General features: G+C 54.6%; 1 protein-coding gene across 5 annotated transcripts in view; it reads right to left on the bottom strand.

Moving 5' to 3' along the window:
- The window catches only part of MTUS2 (microtubule associated scaffold protein 2), a 367,564-nt gene that overhangs the window by 20,821 nt on the left and 321,633 nt on the right, over nt 1–25,110 (bottom strand). For all 5 annotated transcript variants that reach the window (XM_036228402.1, XM_036228401.1, XM_036228400.1 and 2 more), the window contains one exon: nt 14,914–14,980. In XM_036228402.1, coding sequence (XP_036084295.1) covers nt 14,914–14,980 — 67 coding nt within the window. The remainder of the gene's footprint in view (nt 1–14,913; nt 14,981–25,110) is intronic.

Here is a 25,110-nt window from a genome sequence, read left to right as displayed (position 1 = left end):
GGCTCAGAGACCACGGCCGCCTTAAATAAATCAGGAGCTATGCCTCGGTTTTGCTGTCTAAGAAGTGGCAAGGTGGTCCCGCTTTCCACATACAGCTCCAGTCCCCAAATCCTCGATTGCCACCGCGGACGAGAGGGGTGATGCTGAGACCTGTCCGATAACCCTGTGCTGTGAGCCCTAGGCCTGCAGCAGACGCGGGGCGAGAAGGGCAGCTGTGGCCCCAAGGGAAAGCGCTAATGGCGGAGACCCTCAAGAAATGAATGTCCTCTCGCCTCTGCTAAGTCTTCCAAACATGCGTCTCTTCGGGCATTTTGCAGACAGAGATTCTTGGAAGCTAATTAAATAGCATGACACAACGTCGGGACTCTTTCGTTCATTCTTTCTTTCTTTTCTCCTCATGTGCAAACATGGGGTACACAGCGGTGAGAGGCCAACACCGCACTAGTAAGTCCCTAGAACTTGACGCCGAGAATATCGTGTGTAAAGTAACAGGATTGCGATTGGCCAAGAGAATGTAACATTCCTGATTCATGAGCATGAGTTTGAAACGCAAAAGCAGGATTGGAACCTGTTGTGCCATTTAAACACTTGAGCATCTACGTGCCTGTGTGTGTGACTATGTCTAATGTGTGCGGTATGATGTGGAAATACCGGCGGAGGGAAATTACCGGGGAACTGTTTGTGAAACAAGCTTAATCTCCACCGCAGTTCCTAGATCATGTGACAGGCGGGAAAACTCAATAAGCCCAATTTTCTTAAAATAGTTCCCCCCAATGCCTCCTCGGCGATTATAACTTTTTTACTGGTTTGCCAACGTGGCAGCAAGTTTGGTGGTGATGGTACTAGACATGAACTATAGCCAAGGATCTGGCCTCTGGCTCACGAGACAAGCTTAAGGATTAGTATCGTGTTGCCTTTCGTGCCCCGGAGCGTGCTTTCGATACGACGGTTACGAAACAAGTCATCTGAATATGATGACGTGATACTGTATATATATACGACTAAGTGGCGCCATTATCACAGTCACCGTCAAGAGCTGAATGGTGTCTACCCCCCCGGAATGTCTATGTCGAAGTTCTAACCCCCGGGACCTCAGAAAGGGACGGCTCTCGGAGCCTGGATTTTTACGGAGCGAATGAAGTTAAAATGAGGTCACCAGAGTGGATCCTCGCCCAACAGGACTGGTGTCTTTACAAGAGGAGATCAGGAGAAAGACACACAGGTGCAGACCACGCAAGGGCCCAGGGACAAGGGACCGTCCGCCAGCCGAGGAGAGCGGCCCAGAAGAACCCAACCCTGCCGACTCCTGGACCTGGGACTTCTGGTCTCCAGGGCTGAGAGAAAAGAAAGCGTCGTCATCGAAGCCCCTGCCTGGGGTCCTTCGCTACAGCCCGAGCTACCCAACCCAGCCACCGCTGCCCGCACGGACTGCAGGAGGCCCCACGATGGCTGAAAGGTTAAGCTGTTTCCTTGGGAGATGAGAGTAAATGAAAGGGAAAATTAACCCTCAAGGAAACAACGTAACCTAAAAGTTACCCGTGATCTCACCGAACTAAGAAAATGGAATTTTCAACTGCACAATCCCTTCGTAGCTGTTGCCGTGAATTCTTAATACGCAGCCAGGAACTTTGGACGTCTCCCTGTCTGACATGTTGACGGCCACCTGACACGCTCTGGTCGGTGTCCTATAACGCCCTCACTGTCAAACATTTAACTGTGAGCATCTTGATGCTATGAAGCTTTTTTTTTTTTTTTTTTTACTTTTTTTGACGGCTGTGACGCTAACCAATCGGTGTCCACTAGGGGGAGCCATAACGCTTGGAAAACGCCCTCCGGTGACAAATGCCTCGGTCCAAACTTGTCGGATCGCAGGGACATGTGGGGAGCGAAGGGGGCCAGTCTCTCCTGAAACACGCTGCTGGGGTCCTGGCCACACGGTCCGCCCCCTACTCTCTCTGTCTCTTTCTTAAGGCCTTCTTTGGGTGACATTGTCAAGAAAGGACTGAGAATGCAGTATGAAAGGAGCCTAGAAATGGGAGGATGGAGGTAGGGAGTCATCCTCACAGGTCCACGCGGCACCGCCAGGGCCCGGTGACGAGAGGGGAGCTCACGCCGTAGAAACGGCAGCTCACGTTCACAGTGCTTCCTGGGCGCCAAGCACCTGACACACCTTGCCTCACCTGGACAGGTACTGTTACCCACTGTCGCCCTACTAGATGTCCATTTGCAAGGAGCAGGTGGGGGCTGAGAGAGGATGAGTAAGTGACCCAAGGCCACCGAGCAGTGGGACTGGCCCCACCGAGCGGACGGGCGCCCAGGCCGCTCCCCAGCCCTGCAGCCCGAGGTGGGAGCTGCCATCCCGAGCCGGGTTCTGCTGCCTCAGAGGCCAGGCGAGGCGCTGGCATGTCACCCTGCGGGCGCTCACTGTGCTGGGTCGCGTCTCCCCCGCCGGTGGACAGGGAGCGAGTCATAGGTCGGACAGGCAGGCCGAGAGTCCACAGATGGGCACGATTCCGGCCTGCGTGAGGACGGGAAGCCGGCCACTCGAGTGGAGGGGGGCGGGGTCAGACCACGCGGGCCCGCGGGCCCCAGGAAGGGGTCGGGGTTGTACCTGGCAAGGGCAGAGAGGCCCTGGGCAGTTTTCAGCCGGGTGAGAGAGCTACCTGCGGGTTATCAGAGGCTCCCTCTGCTGGCGGCTGGAGCGCAGCGCAGATGATGCCGGAAGGGTCTGGGGAGATGGACATTCCCTAGGCCACGGGCGGAACGTAGATGCCCTGGGGCTTCCATGTAACCGTTCCTCGGAGTTTTCTGAGAGCTCCTTCTAAACGTGGGGACGACGTCACTTGCACGATTCGTGTAACGGATACTTCAGATCAGATTACAGGGCCATCTTTTTGATGCCATTTTTTTTCACAGGACAGAAAGCAAAATAGTGAGAGAAGTAAATGCTCGGTGTGCCCACAGGGAGCCACGACGGGCTGGGCCGAGCCCACAGGGGGCCACGACGGGCCGGGCCGAGCCCACAGGGGACCACAACGGGCCGGGCCGAGCCCACAGGGGGCCATGACGGGCTGGGCCGAGGCCCAGGCCTTCAGCATCCCCGCAGCTAGCATTCAGACGAGCTGGCGCCGAGCGATGCTTTTAAAACCCTGCAAGCCGAAATTAACCTGGGGGAAAGGCAGCGAGAAGCTCCTGCGAAGCCCACGAAGCCGCGTCCTCTTTATGGGCAGTAGTGTTATTAGCTCTCAAGCAGACAGCGGTGCTTTTTCCTTTTCAAAACTTACAATTATAACCACCCTCTTAATCCCATCTCCTCATTCCTCCTTTGTCCCCGTCAATCATCCGTGTATTTTTCTCATCTCAGACCAAGAAGGGAGTGACTTAGAAGCATCGCCATTATCTTCACACACGGGATCAGTCATTACCCATTTGCCGAAACGCCCAACCTTGCACTTAATATAAAAATGGCACAAAGTATATGTCACGAGAGAGGAACTGTAAACGCGCTGGGATTTTCGTATCCGTTTCTTCTCTCTGTTTCGTGTCACTGCAGAAAGTGACTCTGAAGAAGCGCCTTTTCTCTCTTGGGTGAAGCTCTTTAGGAGTCCGTTCAGGGTGGAAATCATAATATTTAAAAAATGGTACGCCCCTCCCTGTCTTCTTTAGCAGACTGTGGACGTAAGAGAAACTCTTCTTGGTGACCCGGATCACAGTAAAACAGCTAGAGAATTCTAGAACAGAGAGCGGGAGGCAGCCCGCGCCGAGTGCCTGGCCAGCCAGCCGGGGCAGCTGTGGCTCTCCCCACAGACTTGGGGCTTAAACAGCAGAGTCGTCTTGCCTGGGTCTGGAGTCCGGTGCTGGCCAGGTGGCTTTCTGCTGAGGCCTCTCTGCTGCCTTGTGGACGACCGACCGTCTCTCCCGCTGTCCTCACGGGCCCCTGGGTGCGCACACCCTTCCCTCCCTTTCCCGTCTCACCAGGACACCAGTCACTCCGGTCCCGCTCTGTCTCCCTCCTTTCCATGGTCACCTGACCACTGCCCTTCCCGGGCTTTCCCTTCTTCCCCCCCACTCCTTCTGACCTTCCTTATCCTGAAATCCTGACGTTTGGGATTCAGTGCATGGTAAGAGTTAATTATATCGCCCTTATGTGAAAGGGTGGCCTTCAGCGCCACTCGTTATGACATCTATTTGAGGACCTTGCAGCCTCTTGTATGTGGTCGTCAGTGAGCGGGCTGTTCCCAAACTGTGAGCCACAGGTAAGTAAATCGACAGCTCCCTTTAAAACGCTGCCGCGATCAGAGGCCTTTCTGTCATGTCACGTGGCGTCCAAAACCGCTGGCCGCTAGAAAAGATGATTCTCTTACCGCGGCCAGATCTCGCGTTACCTCCACAAACCACTTACACACCTGTGGGGAGACGCGCCTGTCCACCTGGCCCCGCGTCACCGGGGAGATTCAGCAACGAGGGTGTGTCCCCAGGTCTCATGCTTTTAAGACTTCGCACTTTCACAGAGCAGAGCACAGCCTATGAGCCAGGGGGAGGGCAGGGGCATCGTGAATCATTAACGTGCCACCGGGCCTGTCAAAATGCAGCAGCCCTGGATCTCCTACTTTTCGTGCTGACTGACAACATGCAGAGAGGCCCTCCCTGGGTCCCCTGGAGCAGAGAAGAATGCCACCACGGCATTTGTGAAGTACGGGCCCTTGGTGGTACCCGAGTTCCTCCATCGACTTGGCGGAGATCCGGCCGGCGCTGAAAGCGTGGTTTTCTCCCCGGCTGGACTCCTCCTTGACGTGCCATCCCTAGGTGACATCCCCATCCCCGGGGGACCTGGATTGCGGAGGGAGTGGCTTAGGCAGGGGCCGGAGCGCGATGGCAGCAGATAGGTCGCCGGGGAGATGGCGGGAGATGGGCAGGCGAGGGGCCCGGAGCAGCAGCGAGCACCGACAGCTGCAGGAGAGGGCCGCTCACTCATTTCTGTCACCCTCGTTTGATGACAGACTCTCTGGGTCCATGGACTGTAGCTTTCTCATCTCTGATAAAGCTCCTCCCCATGCACAGCCCAGCCTCCATCTGAGGACCCCGGGGACCCCCGCGCACTCCCGGGGCCCTGCTCTGCTCTGCTCACGCCTCTGCGGCACGCGGCCTCACTGCGTCCACCCACTGCAGTGACCTGGGACTCTGCCATCTGCTCCTTTGGCGGGATGGTGGCCATTGGCCGGCGGACCTCTCCGTGCTGCGGGCTGGTAAGTGGCCCCAGGCAGAAAGCCGGGGCTAGTGCGGGTTGCGGTGTGTTCCCCTTTTCCCGAGCACGACAGGCCTGTGGTGTGCAACGCCCAGTGTGTTCCGTCTGTCTCACAGCTGCACACAGTGGGATGTCAAGTCCGGTGCTAGCTGCTCTGTCTTGGCTGGAAGCAGAAGTCTGGATAGCTGGTAAAAGCCCCCAGCTGGTTCTGATAGGCTCTCATCTCCTCCTATGGGGGTCCCTGGCTAAGAATTAAGGTTCCAGGAAAGCAAGCGCCATGCCGATGGCTGCCCAAGGCCATGTCAGCGAGACGCCATCGTAATTTACGGCACACGACTGACTCTGGCCCACCAAGCAGCCTTCTGACTAGCTTCTGGGTAGATCTCTTTGCCTGGGAGATGTAGTTCTCATCATAAATTCATAAATTGGTATTTTTGTTTTCTACATCAGGCTGTAGTAAACGTAGCTAAAAGGTGTTTCCTCGACAGCCAGACCAGAGAACTGTGCCATGGTGAACCCACCGAGGGGACCGAGGGGAACAGGTGTGCCTCCCTGCTGGCTCGTCTGCCGCCTGGGCCCGTCACTCCAATTACCTGACTCTGACCACGCTCCTCATCACCAGCTGGGCTCTTTCTTTTTTTTTAAAGAAAATTGTCGCGTTAAGGAGCCCTGAGATCAGAAACAGATTCGTCGTTACTGAAACCTCGTGAGTCTTTACGTGGTGACTTGCAGTGCAGACTTGGTCTAGCTACCATCTGCCGCCCCAAAATTAACTTCCCAAAGACCTCGCATTTGGCTAAAGAACTGCAATTCTGGCCCGAAAGAGTGACCTGAATATTACATAAATGCATACTGCAATATGCATATTATTTTGTCCGAGTAAACCACCAAATTAAGCAAATAGATCGATTGTATCTGTCGGCACCCAAACACGGCCCTGGTTATTTGAACGAACACGGTCTGCGGATGAGAATAACTAAAGGCATTCGGCGAGACAAGAAGAATCCAGCGTTAACACACCTGGATGTGAGAGCCATCTGAGTCTTTCATCCCGAACACGGGCCCCACTTTTTATGCGAGTCACCCAGAGACTTCCGTAAACACGGACTCATTTGCCTCGTTCCGCTTGCTAAGGGACGGCGCGTGGAACACCAAGTGTCCTCACTGGTTTTCCCATTTCCGAATGGAGAGTCTAAGCCACTGACGCCACTCGAGCTCTCTCTGTAACTGATCAGGTGCGTGGAAGAATCGCTTCCTCGCTGACCCCCACCCCCATTTCCTTCATGCTCAGCCGTTGGGCCCCTAAGAGACGTTCCTGGACCCCTGACTGGGCTGCGAACCGTCCTCTGAACTCCCAGACCCCCGCACCTTGCTCGGCACACTGCTCAGGCATCTGTCTCTCCGACACGCAGGTGCCTCCCGGGGTCAGAGGCCGTGGCACGCCCTTTACGCCCAGCACACTAACAGGTGTGTCTCCTGGGTTCAGTCAAGTTTATAAAATGAAGCAGTGAATGGTCCACACTCGATGTGCTCAGCCCCGGGCCGGGGCTCGAAATACAAAGGAAAGTGAGACGGAATCTGTGTGCGTGGGAAACCCACACGGGGAGGAGAGGGCGGCGGAGTGTGCGTGCGACTGTCGTCTAAGACGGATGCTCTGCAAGGAGCTCTCAGTGATTCTGGGGTTAGATCCACATCATGTGTTTCTCTCGCTTTTTGTGATCTTCCCGAGACCGTACGGCTCGAAGGCGGCACAGCAGGGCCACCCGGGACAAGGTAAGAACCCAGCTCTGTCAGTCCTCACGGGCATGCGACATGGGGTTCGCGTGTACTCTCCGTCGCCGAGATTTCTCCATCGTGAAAATGGTGGTGGCGTCGCCGACCTTCCCTTTCTCCAGGGTCAAACAGAACGGCGCGTGAAAGGCTGCCGTGGACCCTCCACCACTACGAACGTTAGGCTTAGCGAGTCGCCACTTTGTGGGGACAGCCAACCCCAAGTCTCAAGAGGCTGCCTGTCCCCAGGGTAGGCTAGGGGCAGCCTCTGGTATCCCGAGTTATTCTTGTCAGTCAAGTATGGTGAGGTAACACTCAAGCCCGCCGATTTAAAAATAGTAACAAAAATATCTATCAGAAAGCAGAATTATCCTTATTCATAAGGGAGTATTTTAAAGGATCAGAAAACAGACACCTCCACATAAAATGACTGGAATCTGCTATGTGCGGAGACGTCAAAGGATTTTATAAATATATATATAAGTGTACGTTGTTGCCAAATGGAAGAAATCATTGTCCTGAAGAAAGCAGCAATTTTGTGAAATTGTAGCTGATGATGTACTTTCCATGGCAACCAACCCGGCCTCCGGTACATTTAAAGGAGTCTGCAGTTCTGATATTACTGTGCATGGGTAAGCACCTGTTTGGGATAGAAACAGAAATGACTGCAGGGAATTACATCTGCTGAAAGGAACTCTAATCACGGCCATTGACATCGCCCAGTCACGCCGAGCCGCCCACCTCGCAAAGAGAGCGCTATGTTGGAAGTGGTGTCTCCGCGGCACACTAGACCTCCTGGACCAAACCTTACTTACCATGACACGCCCTGCCGCCCTGCCACAGAGCCGGGGACAGTGGGGGTACACGCCGTGCCCCTCCCGCCCCCGCCCCCGGCCAACGTCGCCGAGCAAAGTGAAGAAGATTCAACTCCGATCAGAACTGAATGTGCTGATCAGAGAAAATGTCACATGCCCCACGTGGTCTTTAAAAGTATGTTGTTCACCTTCCAAACGTCTGGAGTTTTCCAGGTATTTTCATATTATTGATTTATGGTCTAATTTTGTTATAATCCAAAACATTTTGCATGATTTCAATTCCTTTGTATTACGTGAGGTTTGTTTTCTGGCTCAAAACATGGTCCAACGTTCCACGTGCCTTTGGAAACGACGTGTAATCTGCCGCCGCCGCACGGACGAGGTCGGCTGACACTGCTTTTACGGGCCCATTTCCCGCCTGCTTGCTGAGACCCCGAGAGAGGGGGGCCAAAGCCCCCGGCCACACCGCGGGTCTCTCTGTTTCTCTTTTCCGGTCTAGCGGCCTTTGCGTCACACGACTTGAAGCTCTGTCGTTAGGAACGCAGATGTCCAGTATTGCTATGCCGTCTCAGTGAACGGACTCCTGGACCGCCGTGCAATGGCCACCTTCACTCCCAGGAATATCACCGGTCTGAAGTTTACGTTGTGCAGTATTAATACAAACACTGATTTTCTTTCGACTGGTGTTAACGCTGTGTATCTTTTTTTCTATCCTTTTACTTTTAGGTGACCTGCCTTCGTATTTAAAGTGGATTTCTTTCAGGCAGCACGTATAACTGTGTCTCGCTTTTTAAAAATCCAACCTAACAAACCGTCTTTTAATTGGTGTGCCCAGAAAAGGTATTCTTATAAATCAGAAAACGTGCATTATTTTCGTGATCCCGAGACTATTTTTTTCTGAGGTGTGTTCTTAGTTGGTTGCTTTTTGAATGGCTTTTTTAAAGCTGCGAGAGGAAGGAAAGTAGCAGAATCTAATCTAGAGTTTAAGGGACTGTGCACATAACGAGCCCCCAGGGCGTTTGTGCCGAACACCCTGCCAGAGCCTCTGCTGTCACGCGCCCAGTGTGATGGGACCATTTTCTCCACGTTGGTGACGGAGGCGAGTCAGGCGCTACAGACAGGCTGCTAGCGGCCCCCATGCCCATCCTCCCTGGGCGAGGGTGCCGGGCGAGGGTGCCGGGCGAGGGCACGTGGCCCAGTCTCCTTTCGGACAGGGTTTGCTTTGTGGCTCGGTCCTGGCCAATGTGCTGGAACCTGCGGTGTCTTTCCTGGAAACTCTCCCCCAGGGGGAGCCGACCTGCTCCTCCCGCCCTCCGGCTGCCTGGGACGCAGCTGTGATGACTGCAGGGGCACCGCGCGCTGGGCGCCCCGCGATGGGCGCCGCACGTTGGGCCGTGAGGAGGAGGGCCACGGTTCCGGGGGGCGGGCCGGCGAGCTGTCAGAAGCCTGGGTCCCCGTGGTGGGCCCACACTTGCCTCCGGGTGCTTCCTCCACGTGAGAGAGGAAGGAAAACCTGCCCTGGTTAAGCCGCCACTGTTTGGGGGGTTGGTCACTTGTCCCTGAGCCCAGCCCTGATGGCTTAGTCCGGGATCGGCTAACATCTACGGTGTCATATAACCGCACTCTCTGTTCGGACAGTGTCATTCCGGCACCTTTTACGGTCTCGCGTGGAAGTCATGTAGACTCAGGGGCGGGCGAAGGTATTTTACTTTGTTTATCTGACTTTTCAAATTGCTGAATTAGAAGTCACCCCCCAGACTTGATGGGCTGGGGATGCCGTACGACGTAGTGACATGCAGTGTGCAGAGGAGCCCCGGACCTGCGCCCCGCACCGGTGTGCGCTCGTGGGAAACTCCGCCTGTTTGAGGCTCAGTCTCCTACAAAGGATCCCAGCGCCTGCTTCATTACGTTCTCTGAATGGAGACATAAAAGGTGTCGTGTGGCAGAGCTTGGTAAGTACGCAGCGCTACAGAAATACAAGGGGTTATGTCCCTAAAATTAGAAGACAAGTTTCCTTACATAACCCCGAAAGGTGAAATCGTCTCACAGACACACTTACAGTGCTGTGCGTATGTAGGTATTGGTTGCTACTTATAAATGAGAATAAACTGAAAATTCCATTCTAGTTAGCGACTTAAAAACATAATAAATAACAATTCAGTGCATACTGCTACAAACTTAGGTTTATATCATGCCTTTATACCAAAGCTTTCAGAATTAATATCTCTTTATATTGTAGAAAACATCGTTTTTTTTTTTTTTTTTTTTGCTTTGTTTTAAAGGCTGACTTTAATCAAAACGTGAATTTAACCACTTAGCTTTCTGTACGATACTGAGAGCGTCCAGAATGATCGCTTTGTTAGACACTGCTTTCTGTTTTAAAGCTATATTTCGTGCTAAGTGTTTTTAAAGTGTCCAGTAGAAAGGAAAAAGCGAAGTCCATAGTCAGCCTGAAGCTGGCAGAAAGGCGAAAGCCCCCGGGCCTGGCTTGGGGCGGGAACAGCTGGGGCAGAGGCTGTAACAGGCTCAGGAGAGGAAGCGGGGGAAGGGAGGTGGCGGGGGCGGGGGGCACGTGTGGAAGCGGAAGGCAGCTCTGACCCTCGGCGCTGGGGCCTGGGGGCAGCGGCAGGTGCGTAAGGCCAGACGGAGGACAGCTGGAGCGACTGAGAGCTTCAAAGGTGAGATACACTTTCACGCCAAATTTAGACAGTCGCAGCTTTGAGCAGCTCCGAGGAAGGAGCCCGGCCAGGGGCGTGTAGTGGGGTTCCTGTCGGTCCAGCTGAAGTCTGCGGGAACATCTCAACGGGACTTCTGGTCCGGCTAGGAGAACCCCAGGGCCCACTGGGAGTGTAGGCCAGAGGGCTCCATCTGAACCTAGCTATATGCTTTGTGTGTTTTTCTGTCCGAAGGAGTTTATCTAATCCATATTTTTTTAAGGCTCAGTTTTTCTAACAAGGCGGCTCTGTTAGATGGAGGACCATAGCCTGATGCTGTAAACAACCTACAGCAAAGGTCTCGAAAGGAAATAACCTGCTTCTAGCAAGAACAGCTTACACGTCCATGTCAGTGTTTACATGGCAAGAGCGACCCTTCGAGCATTCGGTATTTGACTTCCAAACTTGGAGACTGCCACTCTAAACAGAAATCTAAGCTCACATTTTAAGAAGTACATTTTCTGGGAAATGTTAAAATGTGATTTTAAAAAGAACAAATATTAAACCTATTTCTAGCATTTTTTGCTCATCCTTTCCTGGACATGGTGGATTCTGGTGACTCGCTGCATCTCGGATCAGAACCATCCCAGCCTGGGGTTGGACTTGCTGAGGATGGACACAGTAAAGGCCAACTCCAGAGACAAGGCAAGAGCCATCGTCCCTGGAGGGTGACTTTAGAATGAGACGCTTTCGAGAGGAAGAGCTCCTTTCATCACTCCGGAGTTTATATTAATCGGGTGACTTCGGGATGGGGGTGGCCAGACAGCCTCGGGACAGGGCAGTCACCAGAGAGGCCAGGTGATTCAAGGGTGGGAGATTTTGTCCCCACCCACTGACCTCTGACCTCGGGGGAAGGGGAGCTGGCGGTCAGGTTATGAAAGTTCTAGAGCAGAGGCTCTGTGGGGGGCGTTCGTGTGGGGAGCACATCAAGGTGCCGGCGGAGTGAGCGTCTCGTGGGGACATTGGGGCGCCACACCCCGTCCCCCCAAGGACCCCTCCCTATGTATCTCCCATGGGCGGTTCCTGAGTTGGGTCCTTTATGACGAGCTGGTGAAGGTACATAGTGTTTTCCTGAGTTCTGTGAGTCATAATAGTGACTTATTGAACCGGAGGGGGCTGTGAGAAACCCTGAATTGACAGCCCAGGTCAGGAACCCAGGTGGCCCCTGGGACTTGAGGCTGGCATCTGAAGTGGGCAGCCTTGTGGGTCTGGCCCTGACCCATGGGATCTGCGCTCACTCTGGACAGTCAGGGTCGGGGTGGAGGTGTTAGACTCCCAGTGGGTAGCAGAGGGTGGTGGTTGGTGTGGGAAAGTCTCCTGCCATCCGGGGTCGGCAAACATCACTCATTGGGGGCGCGCTCGGTGTTTACCTGTGAGTCAACTGCCAGCGAATTCCTACTTAAAACTGTTACAATCGGGGATTCTCACTCAGCGTGGGACAACACACATCCAAGCAGAGGCTAAGGGGCGCCATTCAAGCTACACATGCCAGAAGGTTCTGTAGTGGCTCCACTGGAGAAGTCATATGTGGGAAACTATTGGAAGTGTACGGCGTGTCGGCAGACGCACCGGGGGATTACTTTCTGTGGCTGGCGCCCCGAAGCCCCTCTACGCTGGCGGGCGCTGACTCGGGGCCGACAGCCTGGCCTGACGGTAATGGTGAAGGAAGGAGGAAAGGGGGTTCTTCTCCCCTCTTCTCCAGGGGCCAGGTCAACCCCGCGCGCAATTTCAAGGCAGGTGGAATTTCTTTTGTATCTTCCCTTTCTGCAGCCTTTCCCCACCCACCTGGGCTTCTCTCCCTAGGAGCCGGAGCCCCCCGGGACGGGACCCCACCTTTCCAGGCCTGTCCCAGAAACCTACTGCCTCCTCCCTGTCCCGACCTGAGTCAAAAACCCCTGCTCCTTCAGTGCAGTCCGCTGAGGCTCAGATTCATTATACTGAGGGAGCACCTCGGGCATTCGAGAAAACGCTTCGACCTCACCCTCAGATGTTGCGATTCTGTTGCCCTAGAGCAGGCCCTGGACATCGGGGCTTTAAAAAGCACCACAGGGGATCCTAGGCCGAACCGGGGCTGAGGACTGCGGGGAAATGACTCCGGCTCGATGCTCGAAGCCTTGAATTTCTGGGCGTGGGTGTGGCAACCGATGGCTACTTACGAGCAGATGCTGGAAGAATCCGGGGCAGCGTTTTAAAGGACGTGAGAAGTTTACGCAGTAATTTTGAGTCCTGGGAGACAGGCCAGCCCTGTCCTGGGATCGGCTGCTGTGAGCGCCCCTAAACTTTCATTCTGACTTTTTGCAGCTTCTTCCAGGTCTGAATTCTGCCTCCTCCGCCTTGCCCAGGCCCTCGATGGCCCCCCCAACTCCAGTGGCCCCCGTTAGACCTGGCCGACCAGAGGCCTGACGAAAGGCTGCTGGTCAGGAGGGAGGGGCGGCCAGCTCTCTTCCTACACGACCATTTGACCACTCGTGCTCCAGTTTGCAAGCTCAACTCTCTTCCCCGTCAAGGGAGTGCTGCGGGCCGAGACCCTAGAATTTCTGGACCTCAGAATTTAACACCGACCGCCTCCTGCTGGGCCGAATGGGCCTGCCTTCCGCCCTCCCCCACACCCTGTGGCTGGCTGTCTCACTGGGCAGGTGACTATTCTTAGCGCTCATGCAAAAACGAAATAAGGCTTAAATACAAAATCCCAGCGTAATCCCTGCACGGGGCCTGCTGCAGCCAGAAGCTTCCAGAAAGACAGAGGGACGCAACCCCGGGTTTGGCACGGTCTCCCCGGCTGGGTCAGGGGTGCCCTCCCCGATCCAAAGCGTGGCCGTGGGGGCGCACACATCCCTCTGGGGAGGACTTTCCCCCTGAAGCGAAAGCTTTCGCCCCGTTTTCGGACGCCAGGGGCTACGCACCTGACGGAGCCGCGCTCGGCTTTCCCGAGCACCCTCTCGCCAGCATCTTCTTTAGTCGACGTCCCTTCCTATGGAGGGGACCGAGGGACCGAGGGCTCAGCCACCCGGCTCTACTCACACCTGGGTCATTTGTCTCGGAAACCCACGCTTGGGACCTGACGCCTCGGAACTGCCCAAGGACTCGCCTGCGTCACAGGACACACACGGCCTGTGGACCTTAGCGGCTTGGGAGCTTCCCTCGCAAACTCCGCCGCCGCTGCCCAGCCAGGCCGCCCTCAGCCCATACCCGGGTCACCCCTGGGGCTCCTCCTAGGAGTGGGGAGCAGGTGGAGGGGCCCCGCGGCCGGGAAGGAGAGCTGTTATCTACTGTTCTCCCACAAGGGCCCCCTGGATGGGAGAAGAGGCCATCGCTGACCTCTCTCAATGACCAAAAAAGGTCACAAAATTCACGGTGAAGAAACAGCGATTTTTGTGAGGTTAATAAAACAGGGGTGGGTAAGCTACGTCAGGACATCACCACACTGCCCATGCCTGTCCCTGGGGCCGGGTTACCCAGCGAGGGGTGGCCTCAGGGTCCACGCCCACAGGCACGGCTGGCCTGGAGGAAGGCGCGCTGGGCCACCCCCCCAGGACGGCTGGGGCTGTTCCTGCCCCCTGGCTCCTGGAGAGAGCCACGCCAGCAACATGGCGGGCTGTCCCCCAAACTGCACTGGTTGGGGGAGGACCTCGTACCATGAAGAAGGGAGCAGCAGCCCAGGGGGGTGAATGGGCCGGGCCTCTGCCGCCTTTGCTGTTTCCCGGGGAGACAGAAGAGGTTCTTGAGGGGGAAACCGGCTCGAGAAGGGCAAGTCGGCAAATGCCTGGCCTGTCTTTGACCTCGAGTGAAATCCCATCCCTCGTGACATGCCCAGGGTCTGGGGATCGTCCTCTCACTTGTGAGGTCTCTATGGTTCCGACCGAACGCTACCATCCTATCAGCTGAAGACTGGGAGTTCTGACTTGAGCCCCAGCCTTTTTAAACCACCCACACCTGTGCTGTCGACCTTGACCTACGTCACAGAGTACTTCGTGGCAGGGTGGCAGTGGCGGGCGGCCACGGGACACCTGTGTCTTACACAGTGTGCTTCATGTCACCCCCCGAGCTGGGCTGGATGGAGCCTAGGCGGAGAGGCATGCTCACAGCACACAGCGCAGAGGAACGGCCAGGCCGCCATCTGTGAGGAGCGGACGCGAGCCCCGGCTAGCCAAGCCATGAACCGTCAGGACCTGGTCTTTATTTCCACAGAGACGCAAAAACGACGGCCATTGGCAAGGCTGCAGCGGGGCCGCCACCGCCTGGGGCAAGACACCTCTGTCCAGGCAGGTGCGGTCCGGCTTAGTCCACGAGACGTAACTGCTTGTTCACACGTTCACAGGTATCGGGAAAGGGCATCCTCTCCACGCCTCGTTTTCAAGGCGCTACTTACCAACTTCATCCCTGATGCTGGCAAGCTCGGCCGACAGCTGTTTCTCCTTCACGAGGGCACTTTCATTCTGAAAAGACAAAACGGACACGGAGAGTCCCCTCGTCGTACGCTCCGTACGCGCCTTCACATGCTTAATCATCGAGTCATGTTAAGCAAATATTTATAGGTCTAGCCCTTAAGGAGACAACTTTCTCATTTTATAAGCACATGAAAAACGTGCAAAGCCAAGTCTGACTCATTCGTTTGCATCGTATTTAAAGCGCAGAGTTTGCAACAGAAAATCAATAACATCCGTGCTTGTGTATTTCTCTATTTTGCTCTCTTGCATAGATCGTCTTAGAATAATCTTCGTCCTACACATGATCTGCTGTTACATGTTATTATTACACATTTTACTTATTTCCACCATTATGAGATTTTTGACCATGAACATGTCCACGCCATATTGCTCTGAGGGGCAAATGCTCATTCAACCAGCTGTCTCCTTAAACTTACCTTTTTGTCCACGTGCGCATGGTCAGCTGCCTAATAAACAATAGGCACAAAACGTAACACGAAACATTTCTCTTTGTAATAAGACCAACTGCAAAACATTAGGTTGCCGAGTTTTTTGTTTTGCCTTTTGCGTCAATAGAGGGAATAACAGAAAAACTCACACTTGAAGTATTACTTAGCGCAAAGAGAGCCATTTGGAACTAAATGACTACTAAGTTGTTTTCAAATCAAATACCTTCTGTGACATAAATGGGAGAAATAGTCGGAGTGATGCTGGATTTGTGATCTGGGTTATCGAGTTGCCACAAGCATGTCCCCTTCTTACGACTTTATGACTCTGACGATAACTAGGAAAGGTATGCCGTATAAGTTCGCTTCAACTTAGAGGTCCCCAAAGTATCGAGGCTCTGTATCACTGCTATAATAACTAAGAAAGACGCGCTAGATAAATTGTCTTCAAGTTAGAGATCCCCAAAACATAAGACGGGACGCTCGTTTGGCAGCACGCGCTCCCGAAGCAGACGTTTCTGAAGAAGGTGCTTTGGCTATAGCGTGCACCGAAGATCTAGCGCGAGCAGCAGCGCGGCCTCGGGCCTGATCTTTCTCACTGAGCCCTTTGGCCTCTGATTTCAGCACCTCCGAAGAAACGGCCAAATGGGAACGGGATGCTGTCACAGCCGTGTTTCTGTGGGGGCTGTGTTGAGACCCGGGAACGCATGTGTCGCTTTGGGCTGAGGGGAGGGTCTCGGGTCACCCGAAGGGTGTTTGCGAGGTGATGTGGTCATTTCACAATGCCCACGCGAAACTCTATTCGCAGAATAGACTGAGAGCCGCTTCGGTCCCAGGCATCAACACCGTTAGCCCGTGGTTCTCTGAGGGACGCTGGAGCCTGATACGCCCTCGGGGACAGTGGGCCCGACCTCGCTCGTGAAGCGATAACCTTTCGCCTCAGCCGTAGGACCGTCGCGTCCCTGAAGCCGAAGGCCAGCAAACCCACCCGCGAGCGGCTCTTCTCCTCGTCACCGAGCGATGCTGCTTCTAGGCGATGCTCGCCGCACAGGGTCGCTGTGGGGGTTCAGTAACTTAACTCGCGTGGAGTAGTCGGAAGGCTGCGGGCATGCGGCCCCCTCCGCGAGTGTTATCCGTTATTATGACTCCGCTGTTCTGCTCTACCTGCACCTGGATAACATCCTATAGATAACAGGTGCTTTTCGTATTAAGTACTGGAATGTGTTTAAAATCGCTATTCCAGTGATTGTTTGTTTGTTTGTTTTTTTAAAGCATCTTCCTGGCTCTTTTCTGATTCTATTCTAATGTCAAAGACTGGAGAACCCAGAACAGGGACCGTGTTCAAATCAGACTGGTGACAGGGATTATATGCTCGTTCTAACAGCAGCTTAATGTGGCCACTTGTTATCCCAAGTTACAAACACTTAGCATTCTGGAGAACATGCGTTTCAAGATTCATCCTGTGATAATCCTAAACTAACAACAAAAAAAACCACCTAACTTGTTTCTGCCATCGAGGATAATTTTGAACACTCACATCCTCAGTTTCTATGCACAGGCAGAGGCTCCACACACTGCACTTATCCGCCCAGAAACAGCGTCACTAGAACATTCGCGTTCGAAGTGTGGCAAGAGCAGCGACTCAGCAGAGGGTAGACAGCGAACTTAACGAAGACAAACTAACGAGTTTCCGCACCAAAGCCAAGGATGCCCTCAGCCCCGGGCAGGTCCCGGGAGATGCTGACGTCCTAGGGGGCCCTTATCGCAACAAAACTCTCCGTGCTTCCCAGCCACGGGGGAATCGGACAGTTTGGGAAGGAGCGGCCCCCGGCGGGGAGGCCGCCGGGCCTCAGCAGAGCTCGCTGAGGAAGGCTTTGGGACTCGGATCGCTTTGGTGAGAAGCCACCTCTGAAATCTGCCCCGCCATCTTCACTGTCGGAAAGACAAGTGAGAGAAGAGAAGGCGGAAAGTGAGGGGAGAGGCCGGGAGGGGGGCGGGTGAGAGCGGAGACCCTGCCCCCTCTGTTTTGGGAAGCAGAGGCCAGAGATAGAGAGTGAGAAGATCTGCATGAACGTGACCCCACCCCGCCCTCGTCCCCACATCCCCACCGTTAACGCAAGCCCGGCCCGTGAAACCAACCAGCTTCAAAATACGGTCGTCGCGTGGCTTGCCAGGGGCGGGTCGGACGTCAGAACCAGCACGAACCTTTCCCCGGCGCTTCCTGCCCGCCCCGCACGGCGCTGGGTGAGCCTTTGGCTCGCTGCTCCTCCAAATGCCGCCCGCGGGGTCCTGGGCCTTACGTCCCCTCACGGAGGGCAAAGCTGGGCTGGACGGTGGGGTGCCAGCCAGGAAACGGCAAACACGGGCATTGTAACCCAAAGTCCCCACTTGCTGCCCAACAAAAAAAGCTTCTGCTTGGACTTCTCTGAGCCCAACCCCAGGATAACTCCGGGCACGACCCTCGGACCGGATCGGAGCACGGACGGCCTCGGCGGTTTTCACGTCTCAGCGGAGAGTGGCCACGTCAGCGCGCGGCCACTCTGCTTCCATGAACCACTCTCCCTGGCTGCTCTCAGACCCACCTGACGGCAGGACGGGCCCAGCACGGCCTCCGAGGGGCTGTAACCTCTGATCGGGTAGCCGCTGAGCTTTCCCTAACCCCTCCGGATGGCCGCTGAATGAATCTACTGCTGCGTCAGGCGTTGGCACGATGGCTCTGCTCGCTAAGGCGGCCTGTGCGGTTTGGCGACAGCCCTTCTCCTGAAGTGCTTGCTTCTGAAATAGCGACTCTTCCAGTGTACGCATTCTTTGCACCGATTCCGTTACCTTTGCTCTCTGCTGGCCAAGCCAGCGTGACGCAGCACCGCCTGGGGATGAGTCAACAGCCGTGACGGCAGGAACTCTGTTCCCCAGGTACGAAGTGGACGCAAAGGGACCTTACTCTCTCGGCTTTGCCTCGAAAAGCCACCCCTCCTCCACCATGGTTGACAGCTCCTTGCCAGGTCCTGAGGTCCTACTGACACTCAGCTGTTGGGGCGCCCAAAGATCCCCTTAGGAGGGACCCTGAGCCGCCGTTCCCCCTGGTCCCCACGTGAGCTAGGTCCAGGGCGAGGGCACGGGGGGATGGCTAAGGCATGGGCACGGCCTCTTCCAACGCCCAGTGTCGGGTCGGTGCCCCCTTACACGGGGAACGAGCGGAACATTCCTGACTGCCAAGCACGTGAGCCCCTGCTTTCGCTTCAGGGGGCCCAAAAACCAGAGCTCAGTATCAGCCATCCAAACGATCCCAGCGACACAGTCCAGCAATCGCCAGGGCTGCGAAGGCATCCCCTGCCGTTACCGTGGACTCCGGCGGGCCTGACCGGAAGTGGACGCGTGGAGAGCGTCCACCACGCCCCATGCCAGCAGCTGGGCCTTCTTAGCGACCTCTTTGACTTGGTTGCGTGCCTCTGCTTTGCACTCCGGGTTCTCCGCTCTCTCCAGCATTCACAGAGGGGGTCCGAGGGGAGCTGTCCCCGTGGCCACAGCCACCCCCATGCCCGCCCTCCACTAGCCCGTGGAGACCCCTGGTAGTCTGCCACGCCGAGCCTGCAGCGCTCCTTAGAGAACTGTGTGAGGGCTCGTGAACCTTTGGGAGACGCAGCCTGTGGTCCCGTCTAGCTATGGACACCCGGCACAGCGTCTGACCTGCTCATCATCCCGTTAACATGCATCTGGACGTGCGGCCAGGCCCCAAGCGAGCCCGCCGCCCGCTGTCCCTTTAGCACGCCCGGTCGGCGGGAGGCGTCTGTTCAGGCCGTAACAGGAGGCGAGGACGCCTCGTCCACGTGCTGCGCTGTGGGCAGCAGCCTTCCAGGTCCCTCCTCGAGTTAGGAGCCAACAGAGCAGCCTGCTTCCCGTCACGACCGAACGTGGAGCGGACCTCAGGTGCTTTCGCCCCAACTCAGCCGGACGTAGGAAGTCGATACAAAACAACGCGCATTTGCAGCTTCCTGTGTGCCGGACACACCTGCCGGGCAGGGTCTCTGTGCCTGCAGGGAGCCCGCGGGTCTCCTGGAGTCGGTAACTGAATGGGCGATTATGGGACAGCGCGGTATCATGCACCAGGGCGGGGCCGGCGGCGACTTCCTGACACCGGGGACGGACGAGCGAGGGGACGTGAAGGGGGCACCGGGCCAAGGCCAGGGGAACCGCGACACACAGCGGCCCTCGGGCCATTTCTGGGCACCTGTCACCCACACCGGACGGGCCCTTCTCTTCTCCTCGCCTGCTTCTGGTCTGAGTCTTCCTGCAAGAACCCTTGACGGCTACAAGGGGTACTGACGACCATCGCACAGAATCTACTGTAGTTCTGAGTGTTTTTATCGGCTCCCTCCTCCCCACCTGGTATTTTTTTAAAAGGTGGGGTACGTGTGTATCTGTGTGTGTGTGTGTGTGTATCTGTGTGCGTGCGTGCGTGTGTGTGTGTGTATTTGATTTCCTTAAGGTATGCGTAAGCCCAAAGACTCCCGACTAGCCTTTCCTATCCTTTGAGCCTACCCTTCGATAGCACAGATCAGGAAGAGTCAACCACTAGGTCAGCCGGGCGACTTTTTCCAGGCTCAACAAAGGAATCACGACAGGGAGCTGAACAGAAACCCACAGAATCGCGGTATTTGAGGAAAAGGCAGGGTCCTCTTTGGAGTGAGCGTCCGCCATTCCCAGCGACATGCAGGCACACGCAGCTACGAAGGGGCGAGGGACGTCTCCTGCTTCCTGGAGCAGCCTCGCCTGCCACCCCGAGCGCCGCAAACTCAGGTGGGGGCTCCAGCTCCCGGGGTAGGGGCTGCTCCTGGAGGGCAAGGTTTTCTCCTCGGTATTTCAATAGGAGCCCCCAGGGGACATGGAAAGGACGCGCAGTCTCGGCGTCGTCGTCACCCCGCGGCCCTTTGTGAGGCCACGCTCACCCTCAACATCGACATTGTGGAGATCGGCCGAATCCGTAACGCGGCCGTGGGAAATCCCTCCGGGAAGCGGGCCGACCGCTCGCTCTTCATTTCAGTTATTACGGCTCGAGGCGGCACCGATGTCATGCTTTGACTTAATGAGTTTATTCCTCTCACGTGTCGTTAACACAGGCCACTGTACGCTCATATCCGCCTTTCTACGCTGGGACGAACTTTAATATAGGCTGGTCGAAGGGAAAAGTTTCATTCATATTTAATATTCTTAAATACACATCAGCGTCCACTTGCGTGAGAAATAAGCAAAGCCGTATCGCGTTTTATGGCTAAACTTCAAGGGTGCGTCAGTCCGGCCTCTGCCCTCACGCATGCTAGGGAGAGCCCGTGGTTACGAAAACAACTCGCTTACCCACGAGGCTGTAGTTAGTCAGAGAATGTCACGCCGCGCCTGGATCACTAATGGACAGCTCGAGAGGACAGAGACTTATGGGGACCCAGGAGAAGAGATTCGAACCCAGATGCAATGCCGGGAAATCCCGGATTGCTAAGTGAGCATGAGAGGAAGCCGAGCCAGCCAGCACCGTGAGGCTCAGTCCACGGACGGAACCCTCAGGGACTTTCTCCGCCTTTCTAGGCTCTGCTCCCTCTGATCACCTTCGTAGATTTATTACTGTCAGATCACCCACACCTGCCTGAGAGGAACAGCAAGCTGCCCCCTCCCAACTCCCGCCCCTACCGAGAATTTAGAAAAAAGGTAAGAAAGATTAGCCTTTGACACTGTAATCGACACAGAAAAAGTCAGGGCAGACATACGCAAATTAACCCCTCGAGGGACAGGGCAGTAACTAAACCAGCATGTCAGGAAGGGCGATGCAGAGGAGCTCAGGAGAGGAGGTCCCCAGGGCCCGAACTATCTCGCGGCCTTTCCTGTCAGGCTAGGGGTGAAGGGACATGGACGGGCCAGGCTCGACGCCACCAACCGCCTGAATGGTGTGGCTCAGAGCCCATTCTCATCAGAGCGTCTCGTGACGCTGGACGTTGATCCAGAAAGAAATCACGTGGATTGGGCGGGTCGTCTTCCATTTGCTGGTCACTTACATTTCTCGTTGCTAAAAAGCCAAGTTGGCATTCTCGTTTCTACATCTAGTTCATTTCTCTTCACAACTCAGTGTCCCCAGAAACACAGAGCCGTGGGCTGGATACGGGACCACGCAGGGTCCACGGCCGAAGGGACTCCCTGGGGTCCATCTGGGTGTCCCAAAGTCCTCCCCGGGCCACACCTTTCCTTTCAAAGTCCCTGCAGAATAAGTCTTTCTACAGATTGCTGCCTGCTCTGTGGACGAAAAACGGGCTCTGTCGTAGACCTGACCGAGGGCGACCTCGCAGGGTGACCTGACGGCACATCCCTCAGTGGACGGTCACCCCCCCAGGCCTATGGAAAAGTTCGTCTTTGCCATGAGCCAGGCCTGTCCGGCGTTCCTGGGCGTTTAGCCAACACGCCATTGGAAGGCCGGAGTGACTCGCCTCTTCAGGCCCGCTGAGGCGGCAGAGGCGTGACCGCCCCTAAGACAGCACGTCGCCTCTCCTGTACCTGGCTGCCTCCCACCTGCACGTCTCCTTCCTTACGTTTGCGCCTTGATTCCAAGTGAACAGAAGACACTGCAAAACACATTCTCGGGAGCTTCTGAGATCTTCCCAGTACTGTCGTCAGTATGACTGAAACTGATAAAAATTTTCTACGGCTCTGGATGTTTCTTAGGTCGATGGCTCAGATTCCCAAGATGGACCCTTACCTCTTACTAACCCAACGCAGAAAACCCGGGTCTGGCTTCCAGCCTGGAAAACACTTCCTCACACGTCCTCTGTGCTCAGAGCCAAGCTGGGCGGAGACGCCTTCCCCCCGGTGTGCGGGCATCGGTGCTGAGAACCGCGTTCCTTCTCCTCGCCAGTCCATTAAAACTGCTCCCCATTCCTCAGACGTGTCCCCCCTTTCCCCAAGAACGCTTGCCTACGATCCCAGCACTGATTTCTCCTTCCACTAGATTCTAGACACAGGTAAGGCCAGGACCAAGGCACCTTTCTTAACCGCATTCCACCCTTGTGCTAACTGCTCTGCGTGTGCCGCTGTTGCCCATCCCACGTGTGATGTTTCTAGAAACGGCAGAAGTACGACCAGAGAGGGAACTGGTAAACTCCACTGGGCCAAACGTGCCTGCTAAGAATTCTTTCACAGTCCCCGTAATACCCAGGCACAGAGCAAAGCAGCAATAAATACGGCCAGGGAAAAGGTTTTAGAAAGTTGAAAACCCATAAGCGAATCAGCTTTTAAAAGCCATTTCTTCATTGAACCGCTCTCCTTTTTTTTTTTTCATTTTATACTCTAGGAAGACTCTGTAGTTTCTCCCAATAATTAATGCCAAGGAAGCCTCTTCAGACCTACATTTCTTAGCCCCTGAAGCCGACTCCTTACAAGTATCTGTGACTGTCCTGCTATTCTTTTCAGAATATCCGATCGAACTGCTCAAAAGTTATTTTTTATTTCTCGAAATTAAGTTAAAAAAATTTCGCATCCATATGAAGTTCTAAAGAAATGTTCCTTTTTTCCCTTACCCCTCTCGTCCCCTCTTTTAAGGGTTAGTAAGCGGGGCTAAAGCGACCAGAAATAACTTGACTAATTTTTTCCCAGGCCTCTTTCAATGACGCTGCTGGGATTCTTCGAGCTGATTACCTGACTAGAGGATTTTATTGGGGGGCTGTGAGGGGTACCGATTTCCAGAGCTGGAGGCTGGCATGGAATCCCACAGCACTCCTAACAGACAGTGCCTGGCCCAATGTGTGACTACTGGATGAACAAGCGATTGTGGCACACTGCCCATGAAGGTTTCGGGAAAAGCGGGCAACTAAACAGAACTATTTTTATATTATTATTATTATTATTTAAGAAAACGAAAGCCCCCAGCTCCTAAAATGAACGCCCATGACTACATATCTATAAAACTTCCACCAGGAATACTGTTCTAAAATAGGGTAAAGAAAAGCGAAGAAATGTGGGTATAAGCATAATGAGAAAGCTGATCGATGCAGGGTCAGTTTTCATTAGTAAAAAATAATTCGTTTTAAGTTGGAAGTTTCAAAGTGAGAACGTTTGAAAGCTCCTTACACGTCGCACTGCTACAGAGATGAAGGGACATTTCATTATCCTCCCAGATCCCCAAATTTAAAAGAATGACACAGGGATAATTCTTTTCGAGAACTCGATCTGAAACAAATAAAGGACGGTTTCACTTGAAAATCCTTTTCTCAAAAAAGGTTGGCATGTTACAGCTTCTGTTTCTAAAAATTTCGTACAAGTGTTTTGGAATATGAAATTATAATATTGTACATGTCGCAAATCCTGCCCTTTTGCTATAATTATTGTTATGTATCTTCCCTCACACCCTTCTGTGACCACATCTACTGAAAGGGGCTTAATCACTTCAGTGTTGGATTTGCAAAGAATCGGGCGCAAATATTTATATTCTTATTTGTTAAAAGCATATATACGTGTTTATAACTATTTTAGTTCATACTCATGGTAGCAAAAGCCAAACCCACTGAAATGGTTATTTCTATTGGAGCAAAAGTACCAGGAGACTTTTAAGAGATCAGTTTAATCCTCCTCCGCGATACATAACCCCACTTTGGGACAGAGTTCATAAACAGAGCTGACCGCCCAGATGCTCCCACGTGGCCTCCTTGTAATGAGTTTTATATAAAGCCATATACTGCCTTTCACCTGGGCACATACTGTGTATACCTCGAGCCATCTACACGGCCGATGTCCCCATGGGTAGAAAGGACGCAACCTCACCCCCCTTGTTTAATCCCACTTCATGCCTCTTTGAGAAATCCGAATGAGCGTGAGAATGAAACAGACAACAGAGACAAGATTTCTGGCCAACATACTGCTAGGAGCAAAATTAAAAGCACGTCCTAACCCATCTGCTCACAGACCAATGTCAGAAGCAAAGCGAGGCTTCCTGGAGGAGCTATCCTCCGAGCTGTGACTCTGCCCTGCACTCTGCGCCCTTCCTCTGAAGACCGGGACACCTGCTCACTCCGGCTGGCCAGTTTTCACCTATTATTCACCTCGTGTCATGCAAAGAAGCACAGAGACAATGACCGCTCTAGCACTTTCTTCTCTGCCCTTAATGATGTAAACTACAAGGATGGATGCTGCTTGTGAGAAAGAGAGGCGAACTTTCAGAGTTGGCGGCCGGCAGGGAGGGAGAGGCGCCTCCAGCTGATCTACATTCCCCGCTAGAGTATCTCAGCTGTCACCGGCGCATTCAAGGCAGCCAGAACATCCAAGGATTTCTTTGGCAGTTTGGGTTTCAGGACGTTTGCGCAGAGCCCTGCTCTTTCTGGAGAATGTGACAGCTCCATCCGAGACTGCAGGAGCCCAGGGTTATGTAAGGCCCGCAGGGCGGGTGGGTGAGACCAGCCCGCGGGAGCCGCGCAGGGCGGGCAGCCGCCTGCTCGCCAACAAAGGCGCGCGCGCAGGCTCGGGAGAGGGACAGGGGTGGCGGCCCGGCGGCGTGCGTGCCCGGCAGAGGGGGGCGGGGAGGGGAGAGAGGGGGAAGGCAGAGTACCGTGGCGTCCAGGCACAGGAGGCAGGTGCGCGGCTTGCAGCAGCAGTGGCCCATGCCCGCAGGCTGGCTGGCCCGGGGACCTCCTTCGCTCGGCGTGTCCGCGGCGACTCCCAAGGCGG

This window comes from Rousettus aegyptiacus, unplaced genomic scaffold, assembly GCF_014176215.1.
Source record: "Rousettus aegyptiacus isolate mRouAeg1 unplaced genomic scaffold, mRouAeg1.p scaffold_m13_p_11, whole genome shotgun sequence".
NCBI lineage: Eukaryota > Metazoa > Chordata > Mammalia > Chiroptera > Pteropodidae > Rousettus > Rousettus aegyptiacus.
This window is presented reverse-complemented; position numbering and strand designations above follow the sequence as displayed.